General features: G+C 47.2%; 1 protein-coding gene across 2 annotated transcripts; it reads right to left on the reverse strand.

Annotated features, from left to right (window-relative positions):
- Nucleotides 1-1,035: 1,035 nt before the first annotated feature.
- psma4 (proteasome 20S subunit alpha 4) lies at nucleotides 1,036-12,206 on the reverse strand. 2 transcript variants are annotated; one of them, XM_055662695.1, is made up of 9 exons: nucleotides 12,125-12,206; nucleotides 9,272-9,297; nucleotides 8,380-8,422; nucleotides 8,117-8,279; nucleotides 7,361-7,438; nucleotides 5,846-5,934; nucleotides 4,937-5,067; nucleotides 2,635-2,758; nucleotides 1,036-1,373 (listed from the first exon to the last, which is right to left on the reverse strand). In XM_055662695.1, the coding sequence occupies exons 2-9, from the start codon at nucleotides 9,272-9,274 to the stop codon at nucleotides 1,219-1,221; spliced, it is 786 nt and encodes a 261-aa protein (XP_055518670.1). In that variant the 5' UTR covers nucleotides 9,275-9,297; nucleotides 12,125-12,206; the 3' UTR covers nucleotides 1,036-1,218. The 2 variants fall into 2 exon arrangements, with proteins under 2 accessions (XP_055518670.1, XP_055518671.1); XM_055662696.1 differs by having other exon boundaries at nucleotides 9,272-9,296; nucleotides 12,129-12,177.
- Between the last annotated feature and the right edge of the window lie 423 nt (nucleotides 12,207-12,629).

The raw sequence follows: 12,629 nt of genomic DNA on the forward strand, positions 1-12,629 counted from the left end.
TCTAGGCCTCCCTCCCCCATGACAAGCTGGTCTATTCATCCCTCTCCACCCACCCCTCCTTGACCCCTGGCACATTCCCCTGCCAACTGCAAGACTTACAGTTACACTCCCTCTTTCAAATCCATCCAGGGACTCAGCCCTTCTGGTGAGGCCAAGATTTATGTGCACCTTCTCCAGCCTCATTTACTGCATTTGTTGTTCCCGATGTGGCCTCTTCATTGAGGACTCAAAGTGCAGACGGGGTCTAATTTGCTGTGGACCTGGGCTCTGTAGCCATCGTGAACTCGCGGAGGCATCCCACCATCTCCCCATGTCCAGCCTTCACCACTGCCAAGGCACTATATAAACTAGAACATTGCCCTCACATTCCCCTATTTATGTCCTTCTGACCCACACGCTTCAGATGTACCTCCAGTTTCTGTCTCCTTTCCCATATCCCTCCCTCAATCACAACACCCAATTTTATCCCCCACCCAATTCCATCCACACAGTCCAGCACCGGCAGCCTCTGTGTTCCTGCTTATTACTCTCTTCATTGCCCTGAAACATCACTTATCCATGTTCTCAGGAGATGCTGCCTGACCTGCTGAGTGACTTCAGCATTTTTGTGTCATTCACCCTCCCTTCTCCTCATGTTCTTCCACTTACCACCCATTTGCCATCTCCCAACTCCTTTGCCTATCCTTCTTCACCCCTCCTCGATCCACAAGGCAGCCCTGTCTCACCACTCCTCCTCTACCTGCCCTCTGCACTCAGTCGTTTGCAGCCTCAGAATGTTGACAATTCCTTCCCTTCCCGTGGATGCTGCTCGACCCACTGAGTTCCCGCAGCAGATTGTTTGGTCCCTCCAGATTCCTTGAAGCCACATCGACAGCAACAATGAAGTAAATGGAGAAGGTGCACGTAAATTTTTGCCTGACTTAGGATGGGGCTGTTTAGACCCCTTAGGGCTGCCTAGATTCATCATGCTTCCGTTAACTGGGTGTATTCAGCAACAAATATATATTATGAAATAAATACATTCCAAACAAAATGTTGCCTTTGTTATTTATTTAAAAACCATTTGTCAATTACAAGTCCATATATAACAGTTATGAAAGTGTACAAGTGGCTTGTGTTACCTGACGTGTCAACGTCTCTATAGAAGAACCCGCAGACAACTAGATTTTCAATAAACTCCCCTTCGGTGCTGGCATCAGCCTTGATTAAACTGCAGTTCTACTTCTCCTTCTCTTTTTGGTCCTTTTCCTTTTTCTCACGTTCCGACTTTGCTTCCTCTTCCTCGTGCCGTTTAATCAAAACTTCCACTTCCTTCTGCTTCAGCACCTTTATCCGCGTTTTGCCATTTTCTCGTGTTAGTGTTGCAATTTCCACTGCACCAGAGGGAGATGAAATGATACGTTCAAATACCCAATTTCACACGACTTCCATTCAGAGTAGGCAAATCAAGGACTTGAGGACTTAGGTTTAAGGCAAAGTGGAAAAGATTTGATAGGATTCTGAGGGGTAACTTTTTCACAAAAAGGGTGGTGGGTGTATGAAACAGGCTGCCAGAGGAGGTAGGGAGGCAAAATTGCTGAAGAAACTCAGCGGGTGCAGCAGCATCTATGGACCGAAGGAAATAGGCAACGTTTCAGGCCAAAACCCTTCTTCAGTTGAGGCAGGGACTATCCCAACGTTTAAGAAACAGTTAGACAGGGACATGGATAGGACAGATTTGGAGGGATATAGGCCAAATGTGGGACTAGTGTAGCTGGGACGTGTTGGCCGGTGTGGGCAAGTTGGGCCCGCTTCCACAATGTATCACTCTCTGACTCTAATCGCGGTAGTCATGTAGACGTGTGCACTTTCACTCGGGAGGGATGAATGAATACATGTCAGAAAGGGCAACTATTCCAGAGGTTCCATGAATAAATAAAATCAGAATAGGCACGTCTAAGTGGACTGGAATTTTTGCAATGAGAGAAATTACACTCCAAATACTCATCAAAATATGATTGTTTAGATCCATGACATTGCCATTCTCAATGTATTAACTGGTCTCAGGCTAACTGTGGATGTGAATGGTCGGGTGTTTCTGTGGGGAGGGGATGGAAAGTGGCTGCCATTCATGCACTGGGATCTCAGTAGTCGGCAAGGTGGCGCAGAGGTAGAGTTGCTGCCTCACAGCACCAGAGAGCCGGGTTCGGTCCTGACTATATGGATGCTGTCTGTATGGAGTTTGTACCTTCTCCCCGTGACCTGCATGTGTTTTCCCTGGGTGCTCCGGTTTCCTCCCACACCCCAAAGCCGTGCAGGTTTGTAAGTTAATTGGCTTTGGTAAAATTGTAACTCCCTAATGTGTGTAGGTTAGCGTTTGTGTGCGGGGATCGCTGGTCAACACGGACTCTGTGGGCAGAAGGGCCTTTATCCGCACTGTATCTCAAACTAAACGGTTCCTCAGTCCCTCAGTCTGCAGCTGGCCAACTACAGCCACACACAAGGCACGTACCAGAGAAAGAAACGTTTACTTCCTGCCGTGAGTTTTGACTTGATCCAATTGTTCTGGCAAACTTAAGTCATGCACTCATAGAGCAGCTCATGTTTTCAGAATACTTGCAACTATAACTTTGACGTAATATTTCCATTGCTTACCTTTTTCAGCTGAAAGTTTACTGACATCCATTGTCTTGTTCAACACTTTAACTGCCAATGCAAGGGCCGATTGTAAAGTCATGTCTCCTTCTTTAAAATCTTGTTTCAGCATGGAGACAGCAGCCTGCAATTTGAATTGGATCCGTAACTAAACGATTCAGCAGCCGGCTTTACAACATCACCAACCACGTTGAAATGACTCTGACTTCTGAGCAATGCTTAGGCCCTGTCACACGAGCCAAACAGTTTCCAAGTAGCCACACCTAACTTTAAACACATTAGTTCTGACCTGAGATATAGACCAAGAGGAGGTGTATAAAAAACAGGAGGCTGATGGGATGATAACTATCACAGCAAAGTGCTGTGTTTATCCACTTCTAGCTGGAAGGGCATCACAAACATCCCAAAGATGGGCTGGTTTCAGAACAATGGGAAGGGCTCACATCAATCTCAATGAGGAATGACATATTGGGAAATCTGAAGGGGTTTCAAGGCTGTCAAGTCAGGGGGATTTGATGGCCTGTAGCCGAGGGGTTTAAACACACTGGCTAAACTCACAAAGTCCTGTGGGCACAAGGGATTGGACAACTATGTATGTAACATTCTTTGAGAAAACAAGCGGAAAATATAGACTAGTTACTTCAACATCTGTTCTTGGGAAGATACTGGAGTCCATAATTAAGTGTGTCATTTAGAAAAGTTGAACATAATCAAACATGATTTTATGAAATTACGTTTGACAAATTAGCTAGAGTTCTTTGAGAGTGGATAGCGGGGAAGCTGCTGATGTTATGTATCTGGATTTCCAGAAGGTGATAAGGAGCTGTTTTGGAAGCCTGGTGTACGTTACAAAGTGGTTGAAGTGTGTTAGCACGGATTGAACACTGGGTAACTAGAAGACAGTTAGAATAAATGAGTCGTTATCAGGCTGGAAAGATGTAACTAACGGAGTATCTCAAAGATTACTCCTTAGGCCTCCATCTATATTAATGATGATCAAGAGGAGGGAGCAGCACATCAGGGCATGTTGCGATGAGGATGTATGAACTCTGCATTTGGATCTGGATAGATTTAGCAAGTGAGCAAAAATTGGGCAAACGGAGTTGAGCAAGTACTGTACTCCAGTAGGCAGTCTGGAGAATGGGGTGAGGATGGAGGGGGTGCAATGGACGGTGTGGACATAGGGACTGTTTCTGGACAGTACAACTCAATGAGAAAGTGCATTAGAGAGGAATGTTCAGTAATAAACCACAAAATGTTAGCTCGCTGACGTGGCAAATAATTAAAAGGCAAATGGCATGTTGGCTTTTGCTGTGAGGGGATGGGTTTAAATACAGAGCTTGTCTACAGTTATACAGGGTGAAGGTGAGGTAACACCTTAAATACTGTGATTAATTTTGGTTCCTTATTTAAGAAAGGATTTAAGACTAATTCCTGGTTGTCCTATGATGAACAACTAAGCGAGTTTGACCTGTATTCTTTGGCTTTTTGAAGAATATGGGGCAATCGTATTGAGATATACAGAATCACAATTCAGCATGACAGGGTAGACGTTGAGATGTTTCAACTAGTGGAAGAATCTTGAACAAGGGCACATAGTTATAAAGGAGCCATCATTCAATACACAAATGTAATTTATTTAAAGAGGGCTAGAATACAAAATCAGGAATGTGATGCTGAGGTTCTATAAAGCGCTGTTCAGGCAGCATCTGTAGTATTGTGAGCAATTCTGGGCCCATATCTGAGGAAGGATGTGCTGGCTCTGGAGAGGGTCCAGAAGTTTACAAGAATGATCCCAGGGATGGGTTAACCTATGATGAGCATTTGACAGCAATATGCCTATACTCGCTGGAGTTTAGAAGGATGAGGGGGGGGGAACATCATTGAAACTTACCGTATAGCGAAAGGCTTGGACAGTGTGGATGTGGAGGGGATGTTTCCACCAGTGGGAGAGTCCTGGACCAGAGGTCATAGCCTCAGAATTAAAGGACATTCCTTTAGGAAGGAGATGAGGAGGGATTTCTATAGTCAGAGGGTGGTGAATCTGTGGAATTCTTTGCCACAGTAAGCTGTGGAGGCTTAGTCAATGGATATTTTTAAGGCAGAGATCGATAGATTCTTGATTCGTATGGGTGTCAAGTGTTATGTGGAGAAGGCAGGAGAATGGGGTTAGGAGATGGATCAGCCATAATTGAATGGCGGAGTAGACATGATGGGCCGAATGGCCTAATTCTGTTCCTATCACGTATGACATAATACAAAGGAGCATGGGGATTGGACAGGCTTTGCTTCAGATACTCACAGCACTGTTATTTCCAATGCAGGTGGCTTTCCATCCGCCGTAGTTGCCACTGGGGTCACTCTGATACAACTGGTAGCCGTAGTGCTTGTCCCATCCCATGTATAGCAACGAAACACCAAATGGTCGCTTCCCTGTCAGTAACATACACAGATCAATAGATGTCCCCACAGGGGGGGGAGAGAGTGAGGAGAGGGAAAGTGAGAGGGAGAGGGGGGCAGACAGGCAGAGATAATTTCTCTTTGTGGAAGTAGTGTAATAATTACAATTTATTACAAGATATTCACCAAACAAACCAATAAGCAGAATAAAATGTTCTTCACACAACGTGGCGAAACTGTGGAATGTGTTACGACAGAGATTGGTTGAGGCATAGTGTAAAGGCATGCTTAAGGAGAGGTTGTTCAGAACTGAAGGGGAAGGGAATCTAAGGTAACTCTAACACACTTAGACAAGGTTAAATGTGTGGAGGCTTACGGGAAACGTTGAAGATGGCACAGAATGGTTGAGCCACATGGCGTATCTTGCACAATGTAAATAATCCTTGTTGTCTGTGTAAAACCCTTTGAGGTACAGCAACAACCAATTTTTAATGTGAAATGTAGAGACATATCCAATCGAAATTTAGGATACGTTTGGCGATTGACATGTGCATTCTGTGTTAAACCACGCAGATTAGTTTAATCGTTAATTAATAGTCGTGATAATTTCTACCACTAATAAACACAATTGCATTGTCCCATCCCATGTATAGCAACGATTCTGCAAATGATTTTCATTGTTAAAGAATATTAATAAAACTAGGTTGTGTAATTAACACCAGATTTTTAAAAACAAAGCTGCATTTGTGATTCAATGTTGCAGAAAGTCCATGATCTTTTACCAAGCAGTTTTGATTCCACTTTGTCTTACCTCCAAACTGTGTGTAAGCCTGCTTGATATCGCAGAGTGTGGTGACCAGCTGCTCACAAGGGATGGGTTCTTGGTACTGAAGGAGATACCTAAAGGAGATACAAGGCACCATTACTGCACGCTGCCCGTGGACAATCACACCCCAGGGGAAAGTGCAAAGAAATGTTAGTTTTCCAAGAACTGTTGAATATTCTGTACAATTTTCTGATTTAAAGAGGAAGACATTTGCATTAAGGTGGAACTGTGGAACCACACGAGTTGCTGTGTATTCTCATCCCTGAGAGCTGGAAACCAACACATGCGACTCTGGGAAAGCGGTTCTTGCGTTGAGTGAAGCTTTGTTTCTTATTCATCCTTGGGATGTGGGTGATGCTGCCGGCCGTTCACTGACCACCACTATTCACCCTCAGGAAGAGGCTGGGACACTGCATTCGGAGTACTGAGGGTGTTCTCACAATGTTAGAAGGGAGGCGAGGATCTCGCTGCAGTAACAATGATCAATGGCACCACAGGGCCAGGTCAGGAATGGGGAGCAAGGCTGGGAGATTTCACAGTTGTGCTGTTGTTCGAGTGTGCAAGGTTATGGATTTTAGCATGGTTAGCACGCTAGTTGGTTAGTATGCAACAAAAGCTTTTCACTGTAAATGAACTGAAAAATGTTGGGAGTATGATCACTTGTACAAACTGCAGCCTCAGTACTTTGTCTCTACCCATCCCCACAGTTTAGGTTGTGTAGGATGGAACTGCAGATGCTGGTTTAAAGCAAAGATAGACACAAAAAGCTGGAGTAATACAGCAGGTCAGACAGCATCTCTGTAGAAAAGGAGTGTGATGTTTCGGGTGGGTCTGAAGAAGGGTCTCAACCCGAAACATCATCTATTCCTTTTCTCCAGAGATACTGTCTGACCCACTGAATTACTCCAGCTTTTTGTGACAACCCACGGTTCAGGTTAATGCACAGCTCAGAGACCAAAACAATAGCTATCAACATTCCTTCTGATGCTGGCGTTCATTACCGTGGTTCAATAGGAATTGGTATCTAAATGTAGTCATGCAAGACTTGTATGTGCTACGACCAAAACCCAGTGCAACTAAATCCCCGGGACCAATAACCCTTACATGAACAGAGGGATCCCGGCGTGGGAGAAGGTGGGGGGGGGGGGGGGGGGAGGGCTGCGGAGGGCAAAGAGGGACCATTGGGGCCTGCTTTGCTACTTTGTCGGTGCCCTATACATGGCGACTCTTTGCATACTTTGTGTACGGTTTGCAAAACAAAGAATATCACTGTGACATGTCACACGTGGTAACAAAGTATCAACCAATCGATGAAGAAACATAAAATATCCAGAAGACTTGATTGAGGCTTCTTGTACATAACTTTGTACTAACATTTTCCCTGTGGGATAGCCAGGTTACTACAGATACAGCAGCGGTAAGGATCAGTAAGTGGAGTTAGGGCAGCTGTATCAGAGGGCAGATTCTCACGATTCATACAACACTAACACCTTGGCTTACCTCTGGGCAATTAGACGCAGCTCATTTGTGAGAACGTTGGCATCGGCCGTTATTCCTGCAACGCTGCACGCCATGTCACTGCAGAGCAAATTTACATGAAGCTTAGTATGAACACAACATCAACATACATGTATAAACATCAACAAAAAAATAATAATTTGAGACTATTTTCCACAGGCAATTTTCCTTAAATTACTTAAAATGAGCAAAACACCTTTCTGGTCAACTTGGTAAGATTGTGCCTAATGTATAACTGCATTGTCATTGATCAGAAAATGTAATTTGCAAAAAATAGAATGTCACTGTACATAGGTACATGTGACAATAAAGTGCCACTGAGCTCTCTGGTGGCTGCTTGTCTGCACTCATTTCACGTTCTCTCTTTTCTACGTTAACAACCACACCACACCCACCGTGTCATTTTGAACACCACCACATCATTCCATTTACAATCCATGGAATACAGACCAGTTGATGGAATTTCAGAGGGTGGTGGGTACATGGAACGAGCTGCCAGAGGAGGGAGTCGAGGCAGGTACTATAGCAACTTTTAACGGATATTTGGACAGGTGCAGGGATAGGAAAGGTGTAAGCGGAGTCAAAAAGCGGGCAAATGGGACTAGCTTAGATGGGGCATCTTGGTCAGCATGGATGAGTTGGGCTGAAGGGCTAGTTCCAATCCGTATGATTCTATTTAGGATAATAGACTGTCTCAAGACAAGCAAACACATTTGTTGTGTCCGAGTTCACACGTACTCATTCAGTTTGTAAATCTTCTCGGAAAAGAAGACTTCGTCCAGTAGCTTGTGTATGTTGCGTCTCTCTGCAGCTAACAGGACGCCATCGTTGGCCAAAATCCCCAGGCATGTTCCAGCGTGGCCGATGGCTTCCATGGCGTACTCCACCTGGTACAGTCGCCCTACGGTTAGTTAAATGTAACGTTTTAAATCAGTTGCCGCACCAATACATTAAATCAGTCAGACTGTTCATTTTCCAGAAACGTTTACTCAGATACTCACCTTCAGGTGAAAATATGGTCGTCCGTGAGTCATATCGTCGAGACTGCGGAGACAAACAAAATAATCAGCATACTTCCTACATGAATCTTTTATAATGAGGTTAGTGCTCCTCTCCCTCCTCCAGTCATGTTCTCCCCATGGAGGTTTCCACAGCACCAGTGTTTGGCTGCTGACCCCTTATTCTGTAGCCCCTGGTTCTGGATTTCTCCAACATCGGGAACATGTTTCCTGCATCTAGCGTGTCCAATCCTTTAATAATTTTATGTTTTTTTGTATGAGAGTTGGGAAACTGCTACCCCTCATGTAGCCCCCACAGTGAGGGGCAACTTCCAACATCTAGTCGGAGATGTTTAGCTCAGCATGTGACGGAGTGGTGGTGGACACATTGCCGAGTCACTGTCACCGCAAACAAGCCACCCTACCACCACAGACTGCCGTGCCATCCACCCACTGGTTGAAAGGTACAGACAGCATGGAAACAGATCCTTCGATCCATTGAGTCCACACTGACCAGAGATCAACCATTCACATACGTTCTATGCTATCAGTTTTTCATCCACTCCCTACTCACTAGTCAATTTATAGCGGCCAATTAACCTAGAAACCTACATGTTTTTGGAATGTGGGAGCATATCGGAGAAAACCTATGCAGTCACTGAGAGAACGTGCAAACTCCACACACACAGCACCTGGGGTCAGGATTGAACCCGGGTTTCTGGTGCTATGAGGCAGCAGTTCCACCAGCTGGGCCACTGGGCCACGCTACTCCCGCTCGCGATTTTACTCAAGTCTTAAGCAAGTTTTGAAAATGCTTACACACAGCATCTCATCACGCACTGTACCTAGTTTGTCTATGGTAAATATCTGACAAGGTTAAATCCCAGTCACTCACCATTGTGCCCTTAAACGGTCAAAAACCTGGGAACAAAAGATGAAACAGTTAATAAATGCATCAAGTATGGCAATAAGTGTACCTAGTGCCCTCTTAAAACCCAGACCAGCTGTCTGTGCAGACGGACAGGAGATGCTGCAGTGCAGTCCCCTGAATGAGATGACAGAATATGTCTCATGTACAAAGCGGTAATGTAATGAGGGAGAAGGAATGGGTGACGTTTTCAGGTCATGACCCTTCTTCAGACTTCTTCTGAAATGTCCTGAAACGTCACCCATCCTTCTCACCAGAGATGATGCCTGTCTCGTTGAGTTACTCCAGCATTTTAACTACATTTTCGGTTTAAACAATCATCTGCAGTTCCTTCCTACACAGTGTAATGAGGGACCTGGTTACACCTTGAAACCTCCACCTCCTCTCCTGATGGAAAGGAACAACCTGCAGGTTGGTAAAAGGTGACCTGCCTCATTGACGACTTTAACAGAAGAAATCCGTGCCCGATTTCCATATTCAGAATTATGTTTATATTGAAGCTTTGGGCTTTCAGTTTGAAGCGCAGAAGGACTTCTCAAATGTGTTTCAGGGCAAAATGTCCCATCTGAATGTAACGGTAGTATCATCCTCCCAATGGAATATTAACTGAACGCGTTTTTGTATAATCTTCCCATGAACAGAAAATCAAAAGTACTCTGTACACACAAATCCCAGTGCAATAAAAATGAACTGCAGCTGCTGGTTTATACCAAAGAGAGAAAATGCTGGAGTAACTCAGCAGGTCAGGCAGCATCTCTGGAGAAAATGGATAGGTGACAGTTCGGGTTGTGACTCTTCTTCAGACTGATTGTGTGTGTGTGTGTGGTGGGGGGGGGGGGGGGGGGGGGGGGGGGGGGGGGGGAGAACTGGAAGCAGCAAAAGACCAGGATAATCAGGGCCGGCAACAGGTAACCTCAGGCAGGGTAATTCCAATTGTAACGGTGATTCAAGGTTACATCACTGCCACTCCTCATCCCCCAGTCAGATCCTTGATCTCATGAGGTATTACAAAGTAGACTATGGACTTTGCACCTACAATTGTCATTATTCTTTCCGCATATGCTGTCCAACACTCTTCGAGTGTTTCCAAAATTCTCTATTTTTGTCTGCAGTTTTTTGTACATGGCACCAGGAGGTGATTACTGCAGCACAGTGGACACTCACAAACAACGCATGCCTTCAAACCAGCTAAAAGTTCCAAAGTACAGTGGATGTGACATCCTCAGAACATACTCAGCACCATGCAAGTATTTAATTGTCCTATCTGGGACATATGACAATAAAACACTCTTGACTCTTGAATAATGAAGACCGAGTTTTGAGTTTTATGTCCAACAAATGATTATCTGAAGGGTCTCAACCAGAAACGTCACCTATTCCTTCTCTCCAGAGTAAGTAAGTTTATTGGCCAAGTATTCGCATACAAGTAATTTGCCTTGGTGCTCCGCCCACAAGTAACAACATGACATACAGTGACAGTTATGAATGACTCAGAAAACACTAAACGTGTGTGTGTGTGTGTGTGTGTGTGTATGTGTGTATGTATGTATAAGAGATGCTCATTTTGTGTCTCATCAAATGTTTACCCTACTAGTTTTAAACCTGTACAGATCGGGTAGTCAGAACCTTTTTCCCCAGGATAAAATACAAAAATACTAGAGGGTGGAGTTTTAGGGCAAGAGGGGCAACGTTTAAAGATGACATGCGGGGTTAGATTTTTACAGGTGGTGGTGCCTAGAACACACTGGCAGGGGTGGTGGTTGAGGCCGGTGCGATAGTGGGGTTTATTGGATGGACACATGACGACGTCGTTTTATAATCCTTCGATGTCGGCTCTTCCTATCATTGTGAAGCAGAATTCACCCCCAAGCGTTGATAGTCAAAAGTGCTGGAGAAACTCAGCGGGTGCAGCAGCATCTATGGACGAAACGTTGCCTATTTCCTTCGCTCCATAGATGCTGCTGCACCCGCTGAGTTTCTCCAGCACTTTTGTCTACCTTCGATTTCCCAGCATCTGCAGTTCCTTCTTAATCACCAAGCGTTGGATTGTTCAGCCACTAATAGGGAAGGTCAGCTGGAGTCAGGTTGGGGTTGAGACCCATCGGTCTGAAGAAGGGTTTCGTCCCGAAACGTTGCCTATTTCCTTCGCTCCATAGATGCTGCTGCTGCTGCTGCTGCACCCGCTGAGTTTCTCCAGCATTTTTGTGTACCCGGGGTTGAGACAGGTTAGTTTTAGGAGTTAGAGGTCGGGCAACATCTCTCACAGGAGGGAATGCATTTCGTTGTCTCTGTACTGTACACTGACAATGACAATTAAAATTGAATCTGAATCTGAATCTAGAGGAGAGATGGGCCGTGTACAGACAGGCGAGTGATGGTCTTGGTATCGTGTGTAGACGACAGGCGCGGAAAGCTGGAGTAACTCAGCGGGTCGGGCAACATCTCTCACAGGAGGGAAGGAATAGAAGGGTCGAAACCGAAACCGTAAACCCAGCCGGCATGAGGGGGGAAAGGGGGGGGGGGTTGACCGGTAGCTGCGGCCCTCCTCTCGGTCCCCGCTCCAGCCGCCGGACCCTGGGACACCTCCCCCCCCCCCCCCCCCCCCCCCCCCCCCCCCCCCTCTCCATCCGCCGGCCGGGATGAAGCAGCAACTTTGAGGCGGCCCGGCCGACTAGGCCGCAGTCTCCGGGACCGGCGGCGGGGCTGGGTGCGGCCCTGGCCCAGCTCCGGTCCCTCTCCCCGGTGCCTCCCTCCCTCTCTCTCCCTCCATCCCTCCCCCTGCCCCCTGGCATCCCGTCGCCCCGCTCCCGCCGTCTCTACCTGTCCTGTCCCGTCCCCGCCGCCGCCTCTCCTGCCCTGCACCGACCAAGCACTGCACCCGCCACAGCGCCCCCTGTCGCCCCGGAGGAGCCGCCGCCACAGCGCCCCCTGTCGCCCCGGAGGAGCCGCCGCCACAGCGCCCCCTGTCGCCCCCGGAGCCGCCGCCACAGCGCCCCCTGTCGCCCCGGAGGAGCCGCCGCCACAGCGCCCCCTGTCGCCCCGGAGGAGCCGCCGCCACAGCGCCCCCTGTCGCCCCGGAGGAGCCGCCGCCACAGCGCCCCCTGTCGCCCCGGAGGAGCCGCCGCCACAGCGCCCCCTGTCGCCCCGGAGGAGCCGCCGCCACAGCGCCCCCTGTCGCCCCGGAGGAGCCGCCGCAACAGCGCCCCCTGTCGCCCCGGAGGAGCCGCCGGCCCAGCGGGGCATTTTCAGCCCCATATTCCCACCACTCCAGAAACATAACCAGCAGTGGCGGACTGGCCAGGGTATCAGCTTGCCTGGTGGCAAG

The sequence above is a fragment of the Leucoraja erinacea genome, chromosome 36, assembly GCF_028641065.1.
Source record: "Leucoraja erinacea ecotype New England chromosome 36, Leri_hhj_1, whole genome shotgun sequence".
Taxonomy (NCBI): Eukaryota; Metazoa; Chordata; class Chondrichthyes; order Rajiformes; family Rajidae; genus Leucoraja; species Leucoraja erinaceus.